This window comes from Pseudopipra pipra, chromosome 3 (genome assembly GCF_036250125.1).
Source record: "Pseudopipra pipra isolate bDixPip1 chromosome 3, bDixPip1.hap1, whole genome shotgun sequence".
Lineage (NCBI taxonomy): Eukaryota > Metazoa > Chordata > Aves > Passeriformes > Pipridae > Pseudopipra > Pseudopipra pipra.
Window position 1 is genome coordinate 49,682,491 of NC_087551.1, and position 27,968 is coordinate 49,710,458.

The following is a 27,968-nucleotide window of genomic DNA, read 5'->3' on the forward strand; positions in this document are numbered from 1 at the left end:
GTTTCTGGCAACAGGGAAGCCACTTAGGCAATTTATATTTGCAGTGTTGTTTACACGTGGGAATAATACTCCAGAGCACAGTATGTGAGCTAAGGAAAGTAAACATACACCCAATTTGTAAACTTTTAATATGCTTGTTTTACCATGAAAATAGACTTGTAATTAGTTCCCAGGAGTTTTGGTACAATAAGATGAAGTCTAATTTCTTACAAGATGAACAGAAGATTGTTGCTTCAGCTGAGACTTAGACAAGCATGCCAAGACCAATAAAATGAATGGGAGTCTTCCTACATGTTTAAATGCATTTACATCAGTATAAATAACATGAATTGAGAGTGACTAAAAACCCTGACACAGATATACAGCTGTATCACTAGACCAGAGGATTTTCTTGTCCTCAGTCTCTGAGGCTATGGTGTGACCATAAACATAAATTTTTTACCAACTAAACAAGATAGGATGATTAATTGTTCTGAAAGGGAGGAGAGAAAAAAGTCCTATAAAGGAACAAAGTTTTAGATCAATAAATGTGTTATGGTATAAAATGCCCTTTGATTTCAGACTTACTGGATCTAGAAGGCCAAGAAGGCCAATGGCATCCTGGCCTGGATCAGGAACAGTGTGGCCAACAGGACCAGGGAAATGATTCTTCCCCTGTACTCAGTGCTGGTGAGGCCACACCTGGAGTGCTGTGTCCAGTTCTGGGCCCCTCAGTTCAGGAAGGATATTGAGGTGCTGGAGCAGGTCCAGAGAAGAGCAACAAGGCTGGTGAAGGGACTCGAGCACAAGTCCTGTGAGGAGAGGCTGAGGGATCTGGAGTTGTTTAGCCTGGAGAAGAAGAGGCTCAGGGGAGACCTCATCACTCTCTACAACTCCCTGAGAGGAGGTTGGTCTTAAGCATGGTCTTAAGCTCTGCCAGGGGAGGTTTAGGTTGGATGTTAGGAAGAAATTCTTTACAGAGAGGGGAATCAGGCATTGGAATGGGCTGCCCAGGGAGACGCTGGATTCACCATCTCTGGAGGTTTTTTAGATGAGACTTCATGTGGCACTTAGTGCCATGGTCTAGGAACCACGGTGGTGTTGGATCAAGGGTTGGACTTGATGATCTTGGAGGTCTTTTCCAACCTGGTTGATTCTATGACTCTATGATTCTAAACTAAAGACCCAGTAATTTATTCATGACAGTAATGAATTACAGTCATCCCCACATGACTACTAATATAAACAAAATACCTAAAAAAAGCAGGTTTGCAAAATTAGGTCCAAATCATACCACAATGTGGTGAGGCTCTGCACACATAAATTACATTTAAATATTTAAAGCAATTTTAACAATTCAAAAAATGAGTGAAAAGCAGAAACTTCAGTCTCCATGAGCTTATTTGGTATAAGGAAACCAAATGTCTATATGCAAGAGCTTGAAGATTTTTCTGCCATATGCATTAAAAACAGTTCTGGTTCAGGGGTTTTTTTTCTTTCATATTCAATTTAGATGATCAGAACAGATGTTTCAGAGCTAAATTGTCTTTTTTTTTGGAATATAGGCATAGTCTCATTACATCCTTTTCCCTCTCATTAACAGCTTTGGAGATTCAGATGTAGTTTTGAATAACTTTAAGAAAAGCTTGAAGATTTTTTTTTTTATTTTTTGATATTTGTAGTGAGCTCCTAGAAGATGCTACATGCTCAAGACCTCTTCAGTAAACTCATTTGGGAAAATGTTTCAATGTGCCATTTATATGTATAGATAGCGTATTCGAAATGTATATATATTTCAAAACATACCTTATTCCTAGTTTTGCAATGTCTGATACAACATTTTTTGTGACCTTTTCTCAAGAAATACCATGCAAATTTTCTCTGTAAATAAGTTGCCTTCAGTTTCCCTGTGCAAAGTAATTAAATTATTAGCAGTTCTGTAATATATCCCTCTCTACCTACTGCTTTCCTTTTAATGAATTAATTTGATGTATCTCAGCGGTTCCTAATATGGCTTTCAAACTAATAGCATGGATGTAAGCTCTAGAACTAGCGAGCCCTGTTTGTTACTTTACCTTATCTGTAAGGGACTCCTCCCATGACAAAGTGGGAAAAGGGTTTCCTGAATGTGACCAGAACATTCTTTATAACAAGGTCTCTAGCTCTACCATATCTATCTAGTTGTTAGTGTTGAATTTCAGAATGGATGGGTTCTTTCTTGCTTGTTGTTTGGTTGGTAAGAAAAGAATGTCTTGTACTTGTTTAATCAAGGAAGATTATTATATAACATCTGTCAGATTGACTTGTACCATATGGGCTCTGGGCCATCTTCTGTAAGAGAACTTACAGAGACATCTCAAAATATCTGTGAAAATAGAACATATTTTTAGAATTGTAGAATACCTCCTACACTGCCAAATGAACCTGTCAAAAGCGCATCTTGATTTCTTCAGCTCCTACAACTCATGCTTGTTTGCAGTGATGATATTTATTGGCCAAAGGTGGGTGGTAGAGGTTTTTTGTATCTGCTTGGTAGAGGGGTTTTGTATCTGCTTTTGCAGATGTGAAATTAAATGTATGGAAAGATTTTTAGAGGTTTTTCCTTTTTCTTATTTTGCAAAGTTTTCTAAAAGTCTGGAAGCAGTTTCTCTCTTAATTTTACACAAGAGAAAGAAAGATAAAAGAGAGCAAATAATGAGAACAAAAGAGGAAAACAAAAAGTAACAAAATATATGAAAAGCATTTACATTATCCAGTATTGTGGTTAGGATTCAAAAAAAAGATTACATATTTGACCCTATTCATGATCCAAACCTCCACATTTTCAGTAGCAGTAAGAATAGTAATGAAATAGTAATGCTCAGTTTGGAGGTGGCAAAATGTTATCTTGGTTAGTGCTGGTTTGAGAAGAATGAGGGAAATAGGCAGTAGGAGTGCAACTTATCTATCTGGCTCAGAAGATCTTCAAGAGGGCAGAGAGGACTGGGAGAAGAGCATTTGAGAAATGTGGGAGAGCATCTAGAGGCTCAGTATGTGGATTTTGGACTCCATGGATTTAATTTACCTGGCTAGTGGTCTTTGAAGTACAGTACACTCCTAGGCTACTTAATACATTAGAAATAAAATCTGCTACTGCTAAATAGGCAGGTATTCTATCTAATTCCAAAGAAGAAGGTAATCAAGCTGTTGGCTGCTAAAGTCATGGCTGCTAGAATATGGTGGTGTTTAACAGATGAAGAATCTCAGCATAATTAAGAACAAACATAAGCAAAGTTATAAAGAAAAAGAAAGTACAGTCCCAGAAATTGTTCTAAAAGTGTATATTGTCATGATATTAACAGTAATTTGGGTCTTTCATTAAGAAGTGTTGATGGAAGATGACTTTGTCTAGATGTATGCACTCGCACCTTTCTACTGAGAGCATAAGTGTGAGCTGGGAAAGAATGATTCACATGTTGTAAAGGAAGATGTATCAGTGGCCAAATGTGTCTTGTACTGAAGAAAGCGCCTATTCCTGTAGTCATCTGGCTATTGTCAGATACTTACCAACTCTGGAAACCTACATTCGTCTAGGACTAGATTTTTAAAGACAGTAAGGGCAGAATCATAGGTGCTTATCAGCAATATGCATGTACCAGTGTCAAAAGCCACCACTCAGTCATGCCTTTACCCTACCAACTACATAGAATAGAGCTACAGCGCATAAGGAGAGGAGCATAAGTGTCAAATCTGTCAAAAGATCTGGTATGACAATATGGTGTAGCACATGTGCCAGCATACCGCTTTAGCCTCAGGAAGCAGTCTGCCTAGGAAAGGAAGCCAATGTGCGTGAACTAATAAGCCTTGCATCTCAGAAAGCCTAATGAGCTTGGGATGACACTCTGCTGATATGACTGTAATGCGAACCATGCTCCCATTTGCACTATGGATATATCCTTTTTCTCCATGCACTGGCGTCTGCTTCCAACTCATATCTAAGCTGTTCAGAACCTGAGCTCAAGTGACAGCCCTGAAGGTGCTAAATGATTTTAAGTTAGTACAGAGAGCATGTACGCCCATTTTTCAGGGCATACCTGATACCTGTGGTATGTCACATACCCTTGTATTTTGGCATGAAGCCTCATTCTGAAGGCCTGATGTTAGGCAAAAACATGACAACTCTCCAGGGCCATGTAGCTCTGAGTAGGAATATGGGCAAGTGACATTAATAAGCAGACAATACTTGACCAACACTTGCTCCAAAAATGCATGTCTTGATATGTGGATGCGGGGGCAGGGAGGAAGGAAAGACTGTAATCTTGATAAGTGCAACTGGGAGTTGTTTAGGATTATGTTTACTGCCTCTTTGCTTACTGTTCATCTCCCTGTAGCTACCCAAGCATCCAGTTTGTTTAAGGCAAAGTCCACTTCAGAGACTAGAAATACTTGCATTGTCTTTCATCAGTTCTTACCCAAGAACCAGTAACTAACAGTTGAGCAACTTCTTGAATTGCCTCCTGATGCAACAGGCCATATTTGTTTGAGGGCTGTGCCCTCAGTGATTGGCCTTAAATCACCAGCACTTCGCAGCGATATGCAGTGAAGGAGAAAAATTCACAATTCAGGCAACACTCTCACCTGAGAGGCCACAACAAAAAGCTGAAGGATGATCCCTGAACCTTCCAGGAAAGGTCTTTCCCTGTCTGTGGGAGTGCTTGCTGCCTTCCTCTAGAGCAAACATTGAGGAGCAACATGATTAAGTGCTTGCTGTAAGGAAGTAGCTAAGAGTTTATGCAGCTTAGGGCTACTAGAATACAGTGGGCAAAAGCAGCAGTAAAAGACCATTGACTCAGAGAAGAAGAATGGAGAGTTAGTTTAGGATGCTACTGCATCAATGCTGTTATTGCCTAAAAGCAAAGGTTCACTCAGCCTATGCTAAAGACATATTTTGCTGCAAACAACATTGGCATGACCTCTATGTTACTGAGTAAGCTGATAATATTTTAAGATGCTTTTGGAAGAGGTCCTAATGCAGCTGCCAGAGGGCAGAAGGGCAGCACGGCTCTTATCAAAACACAGCTGAGAGGCAGAGTTAGGACAATGCATCACTGTGAGATACCACATGTAAGGCAAGAGGAATATAAGTGCTGGTCACAGGCTACTAAAGGCTGAGAACCACCCAAACTTATCACAGAATTATCCTGCTATAACAATCCTTACACTTGCTCCTCATGAATGCTACTGTTTAGTTAAAATTCTCTACAACTCTTTTCTTTGGGGCTGAGGGACTTCACCTTTGTTTGTCACTGCTCTGTCTTTGATATATAACACACCCCTGTCAGTCAATGCAATTTATGAGCTCTTCATGTCCCCTAGCTTTCATGACATTTACATAATGTAGATTTTTAGATTTGAGATCAATAGGGAAGTGCAGATCAATTAATATGTAATGCAACCACGGCTCCTGACTTGGCAAATTAGGCAAGTATTCCATCCTGTGCACTACACAGGACTCTAACCAGCATGCTACTTGCTAAAATCCAATAGGAATCAGACACCTTAGTGGACAGGTGTCAGTCTTCTCTAAAATCACCAAAAAAAATCTGTCCCCTGTTTCCTGTCTCTCAAAGAACATACGTGGTAGTGCAGGCAGTCTAAGATGAGTTTCTTAAAGGCACTTTAGCTACACAGAACTGGCATAACTCATTGTCTGTACTCAAGAGCACACCATATATAAGCTTCCAATGCGGAGAGTCTGGGGCATCACCCAGTGCAACAGTCAATAACTGATATTATCAACGTGAAGCAGTTCAGAGGACCTAATGACAATTTTGCATTCATTTCTCTTCAGAGAAAGAAAAGAGATTGGCAGGAGTCTACATTGCTCCCAGAAGTCTGAGTGTAGATGAGATGCCGATAAGAGACAATATCACTATGTTAACATGCAACATGTGTTCAGGATAACATATGCTTCTTTTTAGCAGAGATTTGCAGCTTGGATACGATGTCTTGAAACATGGCTATGTAATTTCCAGAGAACTTGGAAGTCAGTCAAGTACACCTATACCTGCCACATGATCACATACATAATGCATCTAAAGTTGCTTTTTTTTGCAGTTATATGAAATCACAGTGCATCTGCATTGTTTCATTAAAGACAAAGGCAGCATCTACTTTGAACACAGCAGGAAGAAAGCATTGCTGGCTACACCAACTCTGGAAACCTGAAAGTGGTTTTTGAAGCCTGTTTTTGCCTTTGAGGTAGCCCTATGCATTCCAAAATGCAGGTTGTTGTCTGATAGGCAATTACAATGTTTTGATTTATTTTCACAAGGGAGAAGATTTGAATACAAATATAAATATTGCCAAAGCAGATTGCATAAATGGCAGACTGCTTATGTAACTCTGGATATGTGTCATAGGCAAGCATTTATAGAAATTCAGCAAGTTTCCTTCATTAAGTACAGATTAATTCTCACTGATCTCTAGCTTCAGCTGCTTCAGGTCCAACTGAAAATGAGTTTGCAAAAATGTGTATTTTCTTATGTCAGCTTGAAAGCTTCTGAACCATTGACCAAACAAATTTGGAAGATTCTTGAAACATGCAGCAAAGGGAAAATAATCACGTGTCTTTTTTGAGCATAATTGGCGAGAGGGAAAGGTCAGTCTATTGACAGGCTGCAAACAAAGGGCATTTTTTTTTCTGGCAGCTGCAAACAAAAGTCACCGTTCCCTCAGAAGTGTAATATCTGAGAGCTTCAAATACATTACAACAGCAGGCAAAAGGCAAGAAGTGGCTTAACCCGTCCAGGATACATAGGACGTACCCTGTGCCTACCATACCCACTGTTTCTCCTTCAACATCTCCCATAGGAATGGTGCAGCACCTGCTAAGTAAAATTAAGGGAGGAAAAACATCAAATCAGGCAGCTGAATATCTTTAATCTGCTGGCTACCACTGTGTAACTGCTATGGTAACCAACCACTTAGGATAAGAATTAAAGTCTACTAAAAAAATGGTCAGTGTTGGTATTCTGAAATAGTGATATTTGCAAATAAGACATAGTTTTGAGAAATGGAGCTCATAACACATATTACAGCTATTGTTTTAGGCTAAGGCCCTGATGAATGCAACATTATATCCATTGGTATTCAGAATATTTTCCTTACACACACATGCATGAAACAAAAACTACAACCTAATATCTCCTCATGACAAACAGCTTATTAATTTTATAGTGAGAATGGTTTGGGTGCCTGTAATTTGTGTATCATAGGCATATGATGCGGGATAATGTCTTTAGGGATTTTATTAGGCTTGGCAATGGACTGTGGTAAGATTGTATCTATATTTACTGAGATCATCTTGGCTTTTACATTGCATAAGCTAAAAAAAACTTCTATGCAGCAGCATTAAAGAATAATTATTGTGAATGATTGGCTTTTGCTATTTTAGAGGTACATTTAAGCATGTTTGCATTCTTTCCCATACATGGAACAGACACTGAAGCTTCCTGTTTTTCAACAGCCTAGTGCTAACACTTACTTGCTAGGCTCAGATTTTGGTTTTGTATTTAACATGAAGTTCTTTGTTCTGTTACACAAGATGGGGCATCACTTCAACTGTGTTCTCTGCTTTTAGTCAGGTACATCACATCAATTTTATTTCTTAGTTTTGTCTCAGCTCCAACAAGACAATGGGAAAGTGAAACAGATTCTATATTGCCAATAATTAAAACACTCATTCCATTTTCCTCATGTATTGTGTGATTACAACAGTGCAATTAGAGGCAGATCAACTATTTCTAATATGCTTAGGGTGCCAACGGGGTGGTCCATTATCATGATATGTGAGTCAATAAAACATTAATCTTGGTTTTCACATCTCAGAAGTAGTATACTTTGTTGCCAATTAGGAAAGTCTTTTTTGCCCATAAATTTAGCAAATTATAGCAAAAAAAAAAAGAGTCAATAAACATGCAATTCTAATTTTCAGAACAGAATCAACAAAGTTCAATTCAAGCCTTGAAAACAGAATATTTAAAAAATGTCATTTATTATAGGAGTATTAAGGCACCAGTTTTGTTAAGTTTACATTGTCTGTTTAAGAAGTGCATTTTCCCAATATTTTATTAAAGGAAAGGAAGCTTCCTTAGACAAAAAAAGGTTTATTTTTTATATTATTCTCAGCTGCACATACTGTGAAATACAATTTCCAGTGCAGAGATTGCAACAACCAGTCTCTTGGTATATTTAGGAAAGTAAAACATGTACACACATATTTGGGAGGCTGTTCACCCCTCAAAATTTACTGATTTCCTTATCAGCTGCAAGATCCAGCTGAGGAAACTTTAAAGACTAATTCATCTTTCGTATTATCAGAAAGTTGGCTGTAAATTTGGTACTACCCATAAGACTCCTGAGATTCTTTCACTGGGCAGAATATTAAAGACTCAGTCCAAGTCAAAGTTAATACATCATTTGTCACATAGAGAACTTCTATTAAAAATTTCAGACTTACATCATTATGTACCATCTTACCATCATTAAGATTGTTCTTCATGGATGACTAAAGTTAGCAAAGACACACTAATAAGCAGAGAGATATTACTGCTGAGAATTGTTAATGCCTCCTTTCATGCTGACCATGCTCAAGCATGCAATAGTTATATCTTCCTTCCAGCTATCTTTGGTTACCAACAGGTTCACAAATTGTTGTCCTGCCTGGCACCTATTCCCTTATCACAAATGGTGTTAGGTGGCTAAGTATAGACACATATCTAGACTTCATTATATTTTATCTTAATCAGACTGTACAGACTAACAGAATATTAAGCTTGATGGAAAGTCTTCTCACAGCAAGCATCAGAAGTAATTGTCCTGATTTTTTAGGTCTTCTCACCATTGACCATAATGTATGTCTGGCCTACACAGGTGTATTTCAGGGATTACACTTAGACAGGGGATTCCAGATGGCTAGAGAATTGATTTGTTCCTTGAGCCCTTCCCAGAAGAACTATCTGTACTTTCTTTTGACCCTTCTTGTTTGATGCATTATACAAAAAACTTAAGGGGATTCCTACTATCATAGTGAGTTTAAGCTCTCCAAAGCTTTTTCCTTAAACACAAATTCCAATTTTTCATCCCTTTGCCAGATTTGACAGCAAAAGACAGCTCAGACCAGAAGAGAAGTCTGGTGGCAGAAAGGCATTTGGGGGAGCAGATATTTTTTTCTGCCCTGTTCTCTGACAGCGTGCCAGCTTTTACCTCCACACTGAGTTTTACCTGAAGGATAAGAGAGGAGTTGCTTTTAAGATGTTGATGCTCATTGTGACTGAAGCTCTGGGAAGCCCAGAACAACTCCAGGGAAGTCAGAGGGCTCTCCAGCACAACTCCTGGTTAATTGCTCAGTGACAGCTGCAGACTTCAGTCAACACATAGATCTAAGACCAACCTTTCTATCTTTCTAGTTAGGGATTTTATAGTTTGTGCCACAGTAGCATCCAAACAATTATGGAGTTACTCCTGCTTTATATCTATGTTGAATTCAGTCATATCCAGTGACAGGTATTTCTTGTATGAGTGATCCTACCATTGGGAAGTGCTGCCCTTTAAGGCCTGAATCTTATATCCTCCAGAGCATGATGCCCTGATTTTTCAGATTTGCATTTGATTCACTCTTTTCCTTCTTATTTTGATTATCAATCCCCATAACAAAAACACTCATTAAAGCCAGTTCTTATAAATTACATTTTAAAAATAAACAAAAAAATATAAAATGCATATAGATAGTCATAGTATTTGCATACTTTGAAACAAATAGTTCAAAGGTGAATTTATTTGCATTATTTTGGGGTAAAAAATCCCATTATGATAATATGAAAACTGGTAAGTGAAATGACCAGTACAGTGTTCACTCTCAAATTTCAACACAGCTGAAAAGCTCATACACGGTGTTAAAATTATGGGTCCAAATGGCCATGTTAAACCTATAATACAGTAAAGAATATTTAAAGAACTGTATGTACATTCAGCGTTCTTTTAAAAGGCTCTTTGAGTGAAAAGTGCACATCCTTCGCAACTCCCTTCAATCCTGAAACACTGCAAATATTTCACAGAAGTAGCCGTTTCTTTGTATGCAGTGAGAATTTCCTAAAGATACCAAGGTGTAAGTGCTTCTTGAATTTAAAGTGTCTTCCAGGATTCTTGTCCAAATATTCGTAAGTTTTTAAATGTCAGATACTGTGTTTGTCCAATATATATAAAGTTTAACACGGTTTCTCAAACACATATAAATGATACAGGGAATTTTTCTTACTTATATTACTTATGAAGTGACGAATTGTCCCATTGATATCATTTAGAGGGCGGGACATGCCTGTTCCAAGATATGAAGGGAAATCACATAACTGAGAGAATTGCTAACAATAAGGAAACCTAGATACTTAAAAATACTGTAAACAAAAAGAAACTCAGTCAAAAGTAAAAACCTATCACAACATATATATATAAATTGCCTTATTTGGGAGTAGAATAGCAGTTTACCAATGAAATTAAACCAGTGGTCCATATAATCCTGTGTATAATCCAGACAATACTTAGTTACAGGAAGTTAGAAAAAGCCTCCAAAATGAAGAAATGCAACTGATCCCTCTGTAGAGGTAATTCCTTCCTTATATCAGCTAAATTCTGATTAATTTGGTTATGAATGTCTATATGCAATGTTTTTCAAAGTTGTTAGCTAATTATCAGTGGATGTTTTTATTAATCATCCAAGTATCTACTTTAAAAATCTTTCAAAGCTCTCAGATGATTTTTTTTACATTAAATTACAACACTTCATTTTGTGTAGTATAAGAGATATAGCCTGTTGTCATTTTTTAATTTGTTAGCTCCTAATTCAATATTTTTCATTTTTTTCTTGGATGACCAAGTATAAAGTAGACTCATCGTCTTCTCATAAAGTAATCTTCATGCCCCTCATAATCTTCTCTTTTTCACTATTATTTGTATATAACTGTTGCCTCTGATTCACCTCTTTCCTCAAAGATGTATACTTACTCTCAATATCTTACAGTTCTCCTAAACAAGTTAGACTCTCCCAACCTATTTTCATTTCCCAATAATGTTTAGCTTGATAAAATTCAGTCTCAACCCAATATACATTAGTAACTTTTTAGAAATATATTCCACTGACTGTACACTGAAACAAATTTATTTATTTGCTATTACCAAACATATCTTTTCCCTGAGCTTCTACAAGCATGATGGTGGTAATTTAAAACTTGAAAATAAATATTCATATTTCTATTTGAAATTTTCTCACTCTATATTTTAATTTACAAGCATTTCATTTTGCTAGACATATGATTCTTTTTAGTTTTGTGAAGTCTTCTGACTAGTTCTCTCACCTAGATGCCATTAAGTGTCTTTTCAAGACCATTAATAAATATATAGAAATACATCATCATCATGGCTAGGCTTCGTGAATGAAGATTTGGGAAGGGCTCTACCCACACTTGCTACAAGCACGCTGGTGGCTAAAAAGGCCAATGCGAGATAGACAAGTCCGGTTGCAAAAGGCACAGCAGAAAGACTCCTTAGGGTGGTATCGGCAAGACACGATTCTTTCTACATTGTCTTTTCTCCTCGAGAGTGATCCTGTGTGCATTCTCAATGGAAGCAGCAGCATTATAGATGGTGTGTCTCCAGGCCTCCCAATTGGAGGCCAGAGTAGACCAGTTATGTTGATCAATCTGGCCAAGGCTGAGATGTTGTTTCAGGGAGTCCTTGTATCTTCTTTTCGGGGCTCCTCTCTTGTGGCAATCAGTGGCAAGTTCACCACAGAGCATGATCTTAGAGAGGCAGTAGTCCTTCACCCTTGAGACATGTCCTGCCCAACGCAGCTGTGTTCTCAGCAACATGGCCTCAATACTCATAACTGCTGCTTGTTCTAGAACAGATGTATTGGTCACATAATCTGATCAGTGGATGTTTAGGATTGTACGGAGGCAGCATTGATGGAAGCGTTCTAGGAGACGCAGGTGGTGGTGGTAGATGACCCATGATTTGGAACCATATAAAAGAGTAGACAGCACTATGGCTCTGTAAACACTGATCTTTGTATTTTTCTTCAGGTGTTTATTTTGCCAGATTCTTTTATGGACTTTTCTGAAAGCACTATATGCCTTTGCTAACCTGTTGTCTATCTCTCTGTCAATCTTACCGTCCGAGGAGATGATGCTTCCCAGATAATTAAACTTCTGGACTGATTTGAGCTCTGATTCACCAATGGTGATATGGGGATGACGAAAGACTTCCTGAGATGCAGGTTGATAGAAAACTTCTGTTTTCTTCAAGGTGACTTCTAGCCCAAAGAGCTCAGCAGCCTCTGCAAAGCATTAAGCATAGTGGAATATTTTGTTAATATTATTATTGATTATATCTGGGGTGTTTTTTGCTTTCATATTTTGTCTTTTACACAGGTCTAGTTAGTGACTTTTTTTTTTTTACGTAATAGCCAATCAGATGGACATAATTAAAAGTAAAATAAAGCAGAGCAAGTTTTCCTTTATCCATAGTTTCTTTGACAATCTACATTTCACTAAATTATTCAAGACAGTAAAGCTGGGGGTTTTTTGTGCTTTTATTGGCTTTATTTGAGGAGAAGTTTTTCTGTGTTAGAGGTAAATTCTTCTTCACCTTGAGGCTGTTCTCAGCATCCCTGGTAACATCAAAAAAGTAAATATTCTTAGAGTAATCTCAGACATTTAAAATAAGTCTTGTATGTATAAAACTACTTCAGAAAAGAAACAGTGGTCCTTTTTCTTTCAAAAAAATCTCCTGTAATGTTTAAAATTTCCATGTAAAAGGTATATAAATTCAGATCCATTATTTTAATTTTGATTATGTTGTTGGGGTTTTTTTTGCTACAGTGTATAGTCTGTGTTGTGAAGGAAGTTCATACACTCGGAGAAAAGTGGTAAATTTTATGTAATCTGAGACACACAAAAAAACCCAGACACCCCTTTTTTAAACTCAGGTCGCATGAAAGGAACAAGACCTCTACACTAGAGCAATAACAGGAACAGTGAGGAGCATAAGTGCTGAATAAAACAAGTCTAAGTGAAAAATGCATTAAAATAGAGCAGGCAGGATTACATAGTCCTTTGCATAGTTCTCATTTATGTGATACTGCGGCAGTTGGGATCAGCCGAAGTACTCAGAATTCCACATTCAACTGGCCAGAAGCTGAAGGAAGAGACCTCCACCAAAGGATCTTCAGTTTTAGGATGTGTTTCTCTGTTAATCCAGTGGGGCTCAAAGTCACTGATCTCTAGGTCACACTATTGTTTATCCATTTGCACACTTTGTATCATACAAAAGAAATATCCAACATGTTCTGACTGGGGAGAGTGTGGTATCTAAACCCTGTCCAAAGTTGTATGTTTATTTCACAAACACTACACAATGCTCAAAATTACTTTAGAAACTAAATATTTAGTTTAGAATAAACTAAATCGATCATAATTTATTAGATTACTAGATCATAATCTACTACTGTGTAGTAGTAAAGATAGATTTATGATTTTTTTCAATATGTATGAAAAGCAAAGCAGAATTCTGCTTTTATCTATTTATGCTCTTCCTTTAACTTGTTTAATTTTGGTATTTTTCAGCATGAAAATACAGGAGAACAATTTGTTCCTCTTAGATTTTAGCATGTTTTACTTCTACTGGGCATAAGTTTCACTGATTGAACTGTCTTACAGTTTTGGATAACAAGAGTTCTGTGGAGAAAATTTATTTAAACAACATTCCTATTTAAGCATCTACTTATTCTATTTATGTTCTTAGAAGAAAAATTTCTCTCTGCTTTCACCTTTATGAAAGCATTTTTTTATTGTTTAAACAAAGTTCTATTTCTTCACTAAATTTACAGTTTTGATGAAATATGGATTGTCACAAACATTTTCATTTTCTGCTTGAAGTGTAAGGCATATTTCTTTGATCATACTTTATCACGCATAAAAATACAGCAGTGCATATGTGCCACTGACTCTCCACCTCAAAGAAAACTACCAAAGGGACGCACTACATTGCTCATGTATTTCTCCTTAAAGACTGAGAGAAAAGAAGCTACATATGACATATGAGTGCTGAACACAGAACTACAAAAGAGCAATAAGAACATATGCAGAACAGAATAGGGAGATGAACTTATTTCACTTAATCATTTACTTAGCTCAAAGATACCATGCTTTCGAAAGATGTGAGGAAGAAAGCATTATTCTTCAGCATTATGTGAACAGTTTCATGTACAGGGTTTTTTGAGGCAATGTTTGTTAGTTCTATGTTCCATTTCAAAAGAGCTGAAGTTTTATCATAGTACAACTCTAATATGCTGTTTTTGTGAGAATACATCTTTTCAATACATATGGCAACACCTGAAAGCTCCAAAGTCACAGGCATTATGAATCCATCTGTTAGAGACATACTTTACTAAATTTATGCTTAAATGAGAATAATTCCTTGAAAATACTATTCAGTGGCCTATGTTCTTTAATCTGAAAAACTGTGTTTTGTGTTGGATCAGCAAGACAGACAAAAGTATGCCAAAGCATTTCCTGAAAGACAGAGCAGCCTCAAGAATCTTTTAAATATATGGTGGCTTCTGGTATGTGGTGGCTACAGCCACAGACTGAAATTCAGTCTGTCTACAAGTGCCTCCAAACGGCATATCCCATAGGAAGTCTGCAGACATGAATATATCACCTGATATATGGAGAATTTCTAAATACATGACTAGGAATTGAGGAAAAAGTGGTGGAAAAATCTAGCCTAGCCCAGCCACTGATAACACCTGATGGATTTACTCCATTTCTAGGGAACAACCTACACTAAAAGCTAGTGCTAGGGATGACACACTATTTCTGATAAGACTGGGGGCTACTGAATAAGAATATGGATTATGAAATCTTTCATAATCACTTCCTAAAGTGCAGCACTTCTTTAATTTTACAATATACGTAGATGGTTCTCCAAATCTATGTTAGGTTTACAGTCCATAATATATGGCAAATAAAACAGAACTGCTTGTTTGCACTTATTTGTGATGGGCCATTACAAGTCCCGTTTCCTTTCACTGCCACTCATTAAGACACTATGCAGTATTGGAAATAAACAGAACTCTATTTTAGCATCAAAAACCTGTGCAGTCAAATGAAAATATGCAACAAGTGAGACAGTGTGAGTGACAGATCAGAGAAGCACAGGTTTTATTTGTTCTTAAATCAGCTCTCACAAAAACGATGGACTCTCATGCTTGGAAGTTACAAGACTGAGAGTGAGAAGATCTTTCCAATTACTCCTGTAATAGGAAGTAAGTGACATTGCATGATATAAATCTTAAAACTCATTTTCACATTAAGTCAAACAAAATAAACAGCTTTAATAATATCATTCATGTTACATAGGTATTGCCAGATTTTCTGATTTTAAATTTGTGAATGAAGCAACTTCATACAATTTTTCCCGAAAAGTCATTTTAGGAGTATGTCCACGCTTAATATACAACAAGAGAATAACTCGCTCACATTTGATATAAGGTTTATTTATGAGATACATTTTTATCTTCAAAAAAATTTGCTTTTTCTGAACTTCTAGACAAAAATAGTCATGACACACAAAAAAACATTTCCATGGGATGTAAATTAAGACTGCTCTTCAGACATGAATTGCTACTCTAGATGTAGGCATGAAAATGCCAGGGCCCCAGGGGTAGTCTCAGTTCTGACTGTCTCTGCCAGCCCCCTGGGGCTCCCCATGGCCCAGGACTCCACGTCAGCCCCTGGGGCCATCAACCCCTGGCCCAGAAATGCTGCAGCAGGGCCAGTCTCCAGTTCGCTATGGCCCTGCCCAGCCTCAGCACATTCCCGTGGAGGTTCTGGTGCCCAGGGCCAGGGGTGCCTCCCAGACTGCCTGCTCCTGGCTAGGGGGTGGCTCACACCCTGGCTGCCAGGCCCTGTCCCAGTGGACTACTATAGGTAGCCACCGGTGACCCACAGAGCCACCAGCCCTCACAGCACCCTAAACAAGTATGTATTAAACCATCTTTACAATGAAACCTTCATGGCCCATAGTTAGTGCTGTTCAGTATTTATTATCATAGAAAATTATAGAATGGCTTTGGATGGAAAGGACTTCAAGGATCATCTACTTCCAACCCCTCTGTAACAGACAGGGACACCTTCCACTAGACCAGGTTGCTCAAAGCCCTGGCCAACCTGGCCTTGGCTACTTCCAGGGATGGGGAGTGGATAGGGATATTAGTTAAGCTGGAGTGCTTTTTAAAAGGTTAGCTGCCATTTTTGCCTTGAAACCTTTACAGTGTAACTAAGGGTCATTCAGGCTCCATGAGGAGTTGTGTGCTGTATGCTGACAAGAAGGACCAAGGGAGTGGGACTGGCCAGGGAAAGAGAAAATGGATCTCCACACCCTGGCTGGGAGGCAGAGCTGTGGATACCATCAGGTTGCGCCAGAATGTTTTGGGATTCTTCCAGACACACCTCAACATTGTTACAGGGAAGCTACTTGCGCTATGGGCAAGGGGAGAAATGCAAATCTAGTGCAAATTAAACACTGCAAATCATAATTTAGGCATTTAGGCATAGCTGTATGCAGTACAAACTGTACCAGAGACTTGCACAACTAAACTAGTACAGCTTTATTTCTGTGTGTATCTCAATTTCCAGTTGCTAAAATTAAGACAATCTCGTTTTTTCCCATTAACCTGTCTGTCTTGCCTAAGGGGGGGGGGGTCACTCTGCACAGAGTCTTTCTCCCACTGATTCTCAGGAAACCTCTTTTCAAACTGAGCATCTATATGGTAATGCACTATAAAATACAGGTATAATTAATAAATGTTAGCTATTCCCAAATGGTGCTGTAACCAGCCCTAACTAGAGTGCTACAGAAGAAGGGATGGTGACTCACAGGGAGATTTGTGGGAGCAGATATTAATGACTTCTTACACACCTTGCCTCAAGTAAAGCTCAAAACCGTGATAATATATCAAGTTGATGAACCTAATCTCAGCAATAGGTCTGAATTCTGGTCAGGACAATGCCATGCACTATAGAGCTTGCTGAGCTGATCTAATTAAAGCTTACCATTTCCTCTAGGCTTTAATTCAATCAGCTACCACATGCCAAAGCTCAACTGCCTCAATTAGGGCTTCAAAATGTTTAAGCCACCAACTGGACCTAAAGTCTATTCAAGAAGCTCACTGATGAGTGTCTTGGAACAGACTCTAGAAAAAAGTAAGGAATGGGAGAAAAAAGAACTGTCAGGATCATTGACTTTAATAAGCTGGAATCTGTCCTGCATACTTTAGCCTTCTCCTACCCATTTGCCTTGTTACTCTGAAACAATTATTTGCCTAGTTAATTTCAAATTATTATGTTGCTCTAAAATTGGAGCACACTAGCATTTTCATTGGAATGTCTCAGCTCTCCTTGTATTTCACCTCCTGTTTCAGTAGTTGGGAGGGAGAGGGGAAGAGGAAGAAAGCGGTACTGTTTGCCATGCTTCAAATGAAGTTAAAAGCAAGTAGAATGTTTTTACTTTTATGATAAATATTTTAATTGTCTTCAAATCTGAAATTTTCTTATACAAATCATAAAATTTAAATATATATGGTATTTTCATTCTGAAGAAGGGCTTACATGCACGAAAAGAAATGGTAACATGGATGAAAATAACTGTACTAAAAAAAGCCTAAAATTAAATGAAGCATAGATGCATTTTGGATCTTCTAGCTTCAACATCTTTAAAGGGATTGTCCGCTTGCTTGCGTGCTTAGCCTTTCAGTTTATGTAATTCTCTGCTTTTAATTTAAAGTAAGAAGAAAAAATACCAGTGAAATAGTAGCCATTTTTAACAAAGGTTAATGTTTCCATAGTCTAAATGAGTACTTGTCTAGATCATTAAACTACTGTACAACAGGAATCCCCTATCAACTAATGCATTGTAAGTACAATTACAGTAAAAAAAAAATATAAGGGTTTTTTTTTCTTGTAGTGGGCAGTCGCTTAAAAAGACTCATTGATGAAAGCTCCTGTCTGAAATGGTACGTTTCCTAGAAAATACTGTATATAAACAGACCACTATATTTGAAAGACATTGCAGCACTGTAATTCTGTTTTAAGAATGGATAAATTAGTTTTGTCCATCATATTTTAGCTTTAATTCATTTAGTCTAAGAAAAACCTTCTTCGCTTGGCAGACACTCATACTTAATTCCAATTTGGCTATTTTATAAAGCTTGTGTTGATTTCTCTTCTAATATTTTGCTGTCTTTTAATGGAGACAGATTGTACTTCATATTTACTTCACCGTTACACGATTTAAAGTGGTACTGTAATAAGAAGCACTTGTATTATACTTGACTGAATACTATGAAATGTTTATGATATGAAACAATATTCATTACTCAGTAAAGTATTGGTCCATATTTTTCAAGATAGATAATAGCCTTAAGTTGTTTGAAACTTGTTCTGAATGTACTAGCATTGTTTGTCTGAGGTTTTAATCCTGGCTTAGGCCTAGAATTAATGCAAAACTCAGAAAACAGAAATGCAGCACATGGGATGTGAAACTGTCATTTATATTTTGTAATAATGTAAGAAAAATGGAGGTTACAGAATCTCCATCATCAGAGAGACGTAAAAATTAGACAGGACCCTGAGCGACATGCTCTGACTTTGAAGCTGGCTCCAGTTTATGACTTGAGTAGACCATTGGATCAGATGAGTGCCAGAGATCCTTTCTCATCTCAGTTATTCTGTGCTTATACGATTCTGCATTAATATGTCTCAAATATCCATCAAAATAGATCAAATTAAAGAAGCAATAAAAGACAAGCAATGGTGTAAGTTATGTACTGGTTACTAGTATGTCATGCTATCAGTTGCATAAACAATGTCTTCTGATGTAGCTTAATCTTACACATACTGTTAATAAGGCGCACAGATTGAATTGATGGAAACATAAGGTTAATTACATGTTGAAGTGATGGTATAGATGGTGTTAAAATTAGAAACTCCTTAGTGTCAGTATTTGTAATTTTGCTTTGGCATCTTAAGAACAACTACAACACATTAAGCAAACTTAAATATCGAATGTACATATTACCTGCTCCTCCCGTAAATCTTTACAATCCACTAGCAGTATCTGAATAATGACTTTCTTAAAAATATACAGAGACTGAAAACCCTCCAGTTCAAGTAAGGGATAAATATTATGAAATTAATTCTTACACAAAAAAGTATCCATAAAAATTATGATCAGTAAGGAATGGAAGAAATTGATAAAGGATAAGATACAAAGTATAACAGATGTGAATTTTAGGAGCCTAAGCACAACACCGCATTTCAAAATTGCTCATTCTATGACCGCTCTAGCTCTGATGGTGCTTATTCGTGAAAATAAAATGAGAATTTTAATTCAGACATCTCATCTTCCACATGAGTAGACACAATCTAGATGAAAAGGTCTTGGAAGAGAATCTATCCTCCACTTTACATACTGACTTTTTTTTTTTCCCAAAAAATAAAGTAGATAACAGAAGGAGACAGTCTCTGCAGTTTACAGAATATCCTCTTGGAAGGCCAGCATCCTGAATTGTAAACCCTGCTCCTAGGACTGTCGATGCACTATAACCTAGAAAATCATGAACAAAAAAGAAGAAATACTGCCACCAAAACTGCCTGTTTTGATTGCACAGGAGAATAACTTGAATGGTACAGGACAACTGAGATAGCTGTTGTAAATAAAAGTGTGAAGCAAGAGAGCAGAGTAGATGCTAAGGTTGAAACAATTATTCTTAACACAGAGCTGGCCCAGGCTCAAGGAAAATGTAGAAAAAAATAGAAAGGAGAAAAAATCATCAGACTATATGAACAAAAGAGAACTGTACATTTTTAGTACAACATAAGAATGAAATTAATTAAGTGCCTGCACTGGCCAAAGAAGATTTGGATAAGCAGAAAAATAAATTACTCCTTCAGATAGTGATAAAAGGAAGGGATTGGCTGAAGCCAAATCGGTAGACTATGCTGCTAGAACAACCTAACCTTAGGAACTAAAGACATGGCTGAAAATAATTAAAATAAATTTGAAAATAAAAACTGTGGTGTTAACATCCTTCTTAAATTTTCCTCATGTTATTCCAAAAGACAGATGGATGCTTAAGTACAACATTTTTTGAAGCATCTGTGTATCATCAGATGAGAATAATATCTAAATAGGTCAACAGATAATAAGTAATATTAGTAATCTATTTTAACTAGATGCAGTAAATTTTTTGCAGTTTAATAGCTGACACTGCCTTTGTCTGGTCCAAGACAACAGGGGTGAAACAAAGGTGCAAAGAAGCATGTGAGATACCGAGCAGGACGCTGTACAGCCCCTTTACCAAGTCTCACATTTCCATCATGTATTGCTGCTGTCGTTCATTCCTTTTGCCTTATGTACTCTGCCTTGCTAGTGCATTGTAGCCATTCACCTCTTGTCACATAGCACTGGCTGTGGCCAGCAGTCAGACACCCACGGTGGTCAGCTGGTAACAATTCCTTCAGTTCTTCCAAGACAGCCATGCCACTTTCTTTTGCCATGCTAAAGCTCAACACACAACAGCTACACTGTCACTTGTGTATTATTAGCTATACTGGTTGTGCAGAACAATGCTGCAGACCCTTTCTAGTTCATACTTCACCAACTCATGTATGCAACTGATATTATATTTGCTGACCTGAGCTGAATGTGCAGGAATCTTGGTGCAGACTCTGTGGCAGTAGGATATGCCCTCTCTCTGCCATCCATGTCCATACAGCCTGATGACATCCATACAGAGGATGTTAGTCCTATGCTGCTCCATAGGTCTTTTATTAAGGATGCTCCATGATCTGTGTACCTGCCAAAGACCACACAGGCTTCAAATGAAGAAACTCATCATATCGGTATAGCCATGGTCAATCAGGATGTTTCTGAAATCAGTGAATTTACAAACCATAGACAGTTCATCTCCAATTGTGGTTATCCCAAGCACTAGCATAGCTTTTTTTTCCAGGAACCGACAAGCTAATTGACACATGCTCTTAATTTCCTTCTTGTTCATGGTTTATTCAAATCAAGCTGCAGAAATATCAAAAAAACCTCACCTGTAGCTGGATTTGTCACCAATGCAGATTATTGGGGGAAAAAAATCACAGATTTTTTTTGGCAACAGCTCTGAGTCTAGAAAGCTTGAGCAGCTTCCCAGCAGGCAGGAAAGATTCCAAAACTCACTGGAGCTGTGGTTACACTGCCCTGTCCAATACATTTGAGTAGAACAACCTGAATAACATTACTCCAGAAATGTTTCCCAGTTTCTTTCTATTTATAGCAAGGAAATGTTTGGCTAGGGCTCAGTCAATCCTTACTGCAGTGTGAGTGACTAAGCACCATTAAGAAGTTCTCAGAAAAGCTAAGCATCTTTCTTAGTCTTCAAAGCCTGGATTGACTGACTTTCAAAAGCTTTAGTGCAGTTAGAGGCCAAGCAGAGATCCTGAGGACACTTCTGATGGTCCATTTCTCATCTGTGCTGAGTATTGCAATAATTATTATGGTGTGCAAATCACCTGGAGTACACTGCCTTCTCTGGATACAGCTGGTAATGCTTTCGGAGCTTATGTACAAAGTATGACAAACAATATGTATGGACCTGTCACTTCATTACCTACCCACTGCTCTGGATTATTCCACCACATCTTAGCATCCATTATAACTGGGTGGACTTTTACTCCTGCTTCATGTGGAACTACTATAATTCTCTTTCTTCTTCAGGGTAAAACTGCTGGTACAGTCACTATGGCTGGGCTTCGCGAACAAAGATTTGAGAAGGGCTCTACCCACGTTTGTTACAAGTGCGCTGGTGGCTAAAAAGGCCAATATGAGATAGACACGTCTGGTTGCAAAAGGCACAGCAGAAAGACTCCTTAGGTGGTATATTCTGCAAGACACGATTCTTTCTGAGTTGTCTTTTCTCCTCAAGAGTGATCCTGTGTGATCCTTTCTCAAAAGCATCAGCAGTGAAAACAAACAAAAAAACCCCAAAACCAAATAAAAAACAACTAACCAACCAAACAAAAAAACCCCCCCAAAGGCTCATAAGCACAGTGATGACTGCACTCTGCAGTTATCTGTTAAGTTATTGTGCTTATCTTGAGGCTAAAGACCCAACAATTCTGACCTGCACCAACCATTGGTCTGTAGGATCGCATTTGTATCTAGGCCAACACTTCATGCCCCATGAAGAAGTTCCCCATGGCCTCAAACAACTGTTAGGAACAGTGGCTATTTATGCGGTATCTGTAGAACACTGATCAAGAAATGAGCAGGTGACCCTCTCTCTCCTTTTCTAGCAGTGTTAGCCAATAGGAAGGCAAAGAAGACCAGAGCCAAGTGGATTCATTTGGTGGCAGGGATTTGCATGGTGCTGCTGGGGCCTAAACAACTTGTGAATATTTAACACTGACTCTGTCACAGTTGGACTCTGCCATAGCTGAGAATAAAAATGTTGCAAACTAGTTGGGTCTGACTGCTTCTTGCCCAGCTATGCAAGACACTTGGACTTTGGACTGGGGTATAAAACACTGGAAAGAAATTTCAGACATCAGAGGCCGGAAGGACTGAGTGGGACACATGAAGGAGGTTAAGCAAAATAGTCTCATCTGTAAACAGGATGTGGTTATTGTGTAAGAACTGGAGGCCCCAAAGAAGCTCTCAAATACAGCAGCTAAATCCTGTGAGATAATGTGGATTTTTGCTGAACTATAAAATTAAAAGGCCTATTACTGTTCCCACTGACATCCCAGTGAACCTAGGTTTTTTTTTTTCACAAATTTTCTAGAGGAAATTACTCTAAAATTTTTTATAGGAAGAGCTCTGATGTCCCAGGGAGCATTGGTTTGTTGAACAGCATCAACCAGTAAGCCTGAAGAAAGAGAACTGCTGTCCTCTCAAAGTTGTGCATATTGTATCATTTGCCTAAATGTTTGCACGTATAGATACAATGTTGCAATAATGAATGGGGGTTCTCCTGGTACGTGCTAAGGTAAACAGAAAATCCTATCCAATCTCTCCTCTAAAAATGTACAGTCCAATTAAAGAATGCATTCATGGGCTAAGCACATAGAAGGTAAGAAAAGGAAAGAAATTCTGATATAAAAAAGTGGGCTTTTCAAGTCCTTTAATTCGTCAGCCAGTGTTTGAAGATGATTAATACTACTACAAATAATGAGGTTAGTTGTGCTATCAAAGTTGTAACTAGGAGTGTTTGCAGGGCTTGGCCTAACACATACTGACAAGAGGACTCAAATGGACTATAACTTACATTCTTAAAGTTATACACATATATGTCTTTACCTGTAACAGTTTGTATTTACAGTCAAACATGGCCAAGTTCTCCAAGCTTTTTCCTGGTTTATTGTGTTACAATAAGCACAAGTGAGTAGATGGGAAAACAGACATTACATTGTAACTTATATACATTAACTAAAATATGTCACAGATAACTAAAGACACACTGAAAATGCACACACGTATCTTTTAAAATTTAAGTTGTTTTTTATATCAGATATTTATTGAACCTTAATTAAGTCTGATTATTTTATTTCAAGGGCTTTTGCCATCTCTGGAAGCATTCTTTCACATTTTACTAAGATGATTTCAGGACATGTCCAACAGTCCTGGTAGCACAAAAGAACAGCTCTGTACGTTCACTTTGCAGGAATATGTGAACTGTCTTGGTTTCTTTCAAATGCTTATACATGGTATACCTGCTGGCAATATGGCTGTAAATTAACATGGGCTTAAAGGTCTAAGAAGAGTTTGTGGATTTTTTACTTCTAATTATGCTGATGGCTGCATCATAGCTGTTTCGCTGCATTCCAATTATGCTTATCCCTCTGTGCACTATGACCTTTACTGTGCTAACAAAGCATGCCTGGCTATCAGGCTGGAAACACCATTTGAAAGGACCATTTTACAGTGTGCAGAGACTTTTAGTGCTAAGGCATTCATGCTGTAGCTTGCAGATGAGAGCCAGTGTCTCGAATCACACCTCTACAAGTTTTCTCTCCAAAAGTGATGATTGATCTTCCAGTTGATTTTAGTTGAAAAGGAAGTTCAATAATGAGTCACAAATAATAATTATCTCCGCCAATCTAACAACGATTGAGACGAGTAATACTTTTTACCTGACCACTGACTAGATAATCCAAAAATGCAAACTAGTACTAAAAGAAAAACAAAAGCCGAGTACAGAATACCGTACAACAGCGGTTATCAGAAAGAAACGTTTGACTCTGTGCCACCGGTTTACATTGGTCTTTCAGCCGTAAGAATGAATGGAAGCGCCTTCGTAATCCCTGCGCTCACCTGGCGACGCCAGGGACTGGCTGTGCCTCCGCCCGGGCGGTGTTGGCCCCTTTAGGCCACCCTCAGCAGGCGCTCCCAGGTCGGGGTCACACCCCCAGCACGGCGGTCGGGGTGAGGGGTAGGGGGGGCTCACACACCCCCCTCCGCTACCTCCCCTCTCCTCGTCCTCAGTCCCGCCGCCGCTCTGCGCTCCCCCGGCCCTGGCGGACCCGCTGTCCGGCCGCCGCCCAGGGCCTCGGCCGACACTCGCCCCGCCGCCCGGGATGAGGCACAGCCCCGCCGGCCCCGCCGCCGGGGAATCTCTCGCGGGAAATACGCGTGGAGGGCGGCTCCGCGGCAGCCGCCGTGCACCTCCGGCGTCGCGCCAGCGGCAGGGGTGGCGCTGCCCACGGCAGCCGCGACCTCCGGCCGCCACCACCTGTTACCTGATGCCGCCTCCGCCCGGCCGGAGGCCAACCCTGGGCTCCCGCCGCCCCGCCGCGCCCCACTCGCGCCCCGCACGCCGCCCCGGCCCCTGCACGGCGCGGCGGGAGGAGCGCGCACCGCCACATCCGGGTGCCGGCGCTCTCAGCGCGCATGAGCGGCCGCCCCGCCGCTGCTGGGCACGGCGCCGCGGTACCGCCGCTACCGCCGCCGCCGCTCCTCCCCGGGGCGCTGCGTTCCGCGCTGTCAGGCAAGGGGGAGCGACCGCGAGGCGGGGGAGGCGCCCTCCGCAGCAGGAGGAGGAGGAGGAGGAGGGGGATGGTTGTGGGGGCGGGCAGCGGCAGCCGCTGGCAGCAGCCGGGAGAAGCCCCGCTGGTGACTGGCTGGCGGCACATGCAGCTCTGAGGAGGCGGAGGGTGCCTGAGCCTAGCCGCGGGGCGGGCGACTGCTGCCGCGGGGGGAGAGGCTGCGGCGGCGGGCAGGGACCGGCACACACACACACGCCCACACACACGCACGCATACACACACACACACACACACACACACACACACGTAGGGACAGGTGACAGCGGCGGCCGCGGCTGCCACGATGTGAGGCGGGCTGTGCGGGGGGCGCGGGGGCTCCGCGGAGGGGCGAGGCGAGGCAGCCCGCACAGCTCCGGCGGCGGGAGGGGCGGCTGGGGCGGGGCCGGCCGGGCCCGCGGCGATCCCCGGCGGGCAGGGCGCGGGGCGTGGAGCGGCCGCGGGCGGCGAGTCGGGACCGGCGGTGGCGGCGCGTAGTGGGCTGATCGGCTCCTGTTTGCTTGGCTCCAGTCTGCGTCTCCGAGCCCGCGGGCCCCGATGAGAAGCGCCCCTGTGCTGCCGGACTGACGCCTCGCCGCCCTCCCCGCGCACGAGAAGGAGCGCGGCGCCCCCGATCGCGGGCCGCCCCTGCACCGCCCTCCCCGGCGGGGGCTCGTCTGCCGCCTGCGGGGCGGGCGGCGCGGCGGTGACAGCGCGGCGGCGGCGAGGCCGGGGGAGCGGGAGCGCCGCCGCCGAAGACCATGAGGAAATTTAACATTAGGAAGGTGCTGGACGGCCTGACGGCGGTCTCCGCCGTCGCCTCGGCGTCGTCCGCCGCGCAGCAACAGCAGGCGGGGAACCGGGAGACGGAAATCCAGGAGACGCTCCAGTCCGAGCACTTCCAGCTCTGCAAGGTGAATGAATGCTGCAGCCCCGAGCCGGCTGGCGGCCGGGGAAGGGGCCGCGCCGCCGCGATGGGCGCTGCGGGCTTTGCTCCTCCGTGCCGACCCTGCCGAGCCTGCCCGCTGCTCCTGTTTACTTGTTGGATTTCTGTATTTCGGGGGGTGAAGAAGGGAAGAAAGCGGCGGGTGTAGCTGTACAGGTCTTGCTGGATTTCTCTAGTCATCTTTCTTGGAGAGTCTCAGGGTTTGTCGTCTTCTAGTAATACTGACCATGTTCATGAAGGCTTCGTAGAAAGAGTTGGATGGATGGGGAAAGGAGTGATACCTAGCTGTAGCGCAGATGTGATTATCGCGGCATTTGAGTAGAAACCTCTGCTAATGGGCCCGAAGGACAGGGGATCTGTTGCTCTGCGTTATTTGGAAATGCATTTTTCCTGTTTCTTTACGCCTGAAAAAGGCTGTCGTCGTTTGTGGTGGTTTCACTGCAGTGTGTTGCCGAGTTGCTGATGATGCTATTGCAAATCTTCTCTAGAGACAAAGTTCCTGTTTATTTATTTACTTGCGTGTGATACACTAACTGCGATTTGTGTCTGCACATTTCAGAAAATGATGCAGCGAATTAACCACGAGCTGTACCAAGAGGAATAAAAGCTGATTTGAATATCAATGCCCATTTTTATCTTTGCAATGCACCCATGGCCTAGCTTGACATGGATGAGCTTGTTCATGGATTCTCCTACTTGTTTTTTCTAGTATTGCAGACATTTCTGCTGCTTTTGCAAGGTGGTCACAAAGGATAGGGAAGAGAGCAGAGCTGTTGTCAGTTAGATCTTATTTGCTTGTGAAATACAGAGAGTTGTGGGGTATGCCTGCAACTTCAGTTAAGTAGAAGGAGTATATCAGAAGTTTGCTTTGTGTTTATGAGATCCTGGAATACCCCTGCTTTAAACTAAAGGTTTTGAAACAGAAAAGCTAGCATTTGTATGGCTTATACTGTGTGTGTGTTTATAGCAAAAATGAGAGTAGGTGACACTTTTATTATGTTCTCAATTCTGATGAACTGCAGCCTGAGAAGCATAATGGAGTTATTGCTTGGTCAATTACCAAATTAGTCTTGGCTGACCAAAAAGCTAGAAGTGCCAATAGCTTCATATTAAGAGAGAATCCCATTGTCGAGGTGGGGTATTTTTTGGTTTTGTTAATTCTGGGGCTGGCTGTTCTCTTTGGGGAAAGTACAGAGTGAGAGTTTGGTTCTGTCAAGCTCAGGTTGTTTTCTTTTTTCCCTGCTGAGAGAGGTTGCACTGTCATGTGGAGCCCATTGGATTGAAATTGAAGTGATTCTGAGAAAAGCAAGTCTTTAGTAATTTGTAATAGCTCTGATGGCAAGTCTAGCTTTGTTGCCAAACTTGCTAGGCATATCTCACATTTTGATAGTTTAGTGTCTTTGTTAGAGCTAAAAATAAGATTACTCAGGGAATGAAGTAGACGAAAAAATAAAATGCTGAGTTGATACAATCTTTGTACAGTAGAAATGTAGGATTCAAATTAAGTTTCAGTAAGTCTGAATATCACTTGGTGCTCAAGGATGAATGAGTAATTATGACTGGAAAACATCGTTATAATTGGTTCATGTAAGACAGCTGATTTTCTCAGTCTGTCATTTAAATGCTTTGTAGTTCCTTTTTTAAATTGTGATAAACGCTGAATCCTGTTTTCTAACATACAGTATTGATTCTGTTTATTTTTGGTATCCTGCTTGACACATCATTACTGCGATCCTCTGACTTGTTAGACTGTACGCCATGGTTTCCCCTATCAACCTTCAGCCTTGGCATTTGATCCGGTTCAGAAAATACTGGCCATCGGGACTCAGAGTGGAGCACTAAGGCTGTATCCTTTTGTATTCTGAAGTGGAATTAGT

At 40.4% G+C, this 27,968-nt stretch overlaps 1 protein-coding gene and 1 long non-coding RNA gene across 7 annotated transcripts in view; one reads left to right on the top strand and one right to left on the bottom strand.

The window, feature by feature from the left end:
• Nucleotides 1-7,995: 7,995 nt before the first annotated feature.
• On the bottom strand, nucleotides 7,996-24,666 carry LOC135411479 (uncharacterized). Its single transcript, XR_010429170.1, has 2 exons — nucleotides 20,771-24,666; nucleotides 7,996-12,349 (listed from the first exon to the last, which is right to left on the bottom strand). It is a non-coding gene; the product is annotated as an uncharacterized LOC135411479 (long non-coding RNA).
• A 986-nt stretch (nucleotides 24,667-25,652) lies between these two features.
• The window catches only part of STXBP5 (syntaxin binding protein 5), a 98,606-nt gene continuing 96,290 nt past the window's right edge, over nucleotides 25,653-27,968 (top strand). For 4 of the 6 annotated variants that reach the window (XM_064649077.1, XM_064649079.1, XM_064649078.1 and 1 more), the window contains exons 1-2: nucleotides 25,654-26,059; nucleotides 27,840-27,937. In XM_064649077.1, the coding sequence (XP_064505147.1) occupies nucleotides 25,907-26,059; nucleotides 27,840-27,937 (251 nt within the window). In that variant the 5' untranslated portion in view covers nucleotides 25,654-25,906. Of the gene's footprint in view, nucleotides 26,060-27,839; nucleotides 27,938-27,968 lie in introns of all 6 variants that reach the window. The other 2 variants (XM_064649075.1, XM_064649076.1) reach the window with 1 other exon arrangement.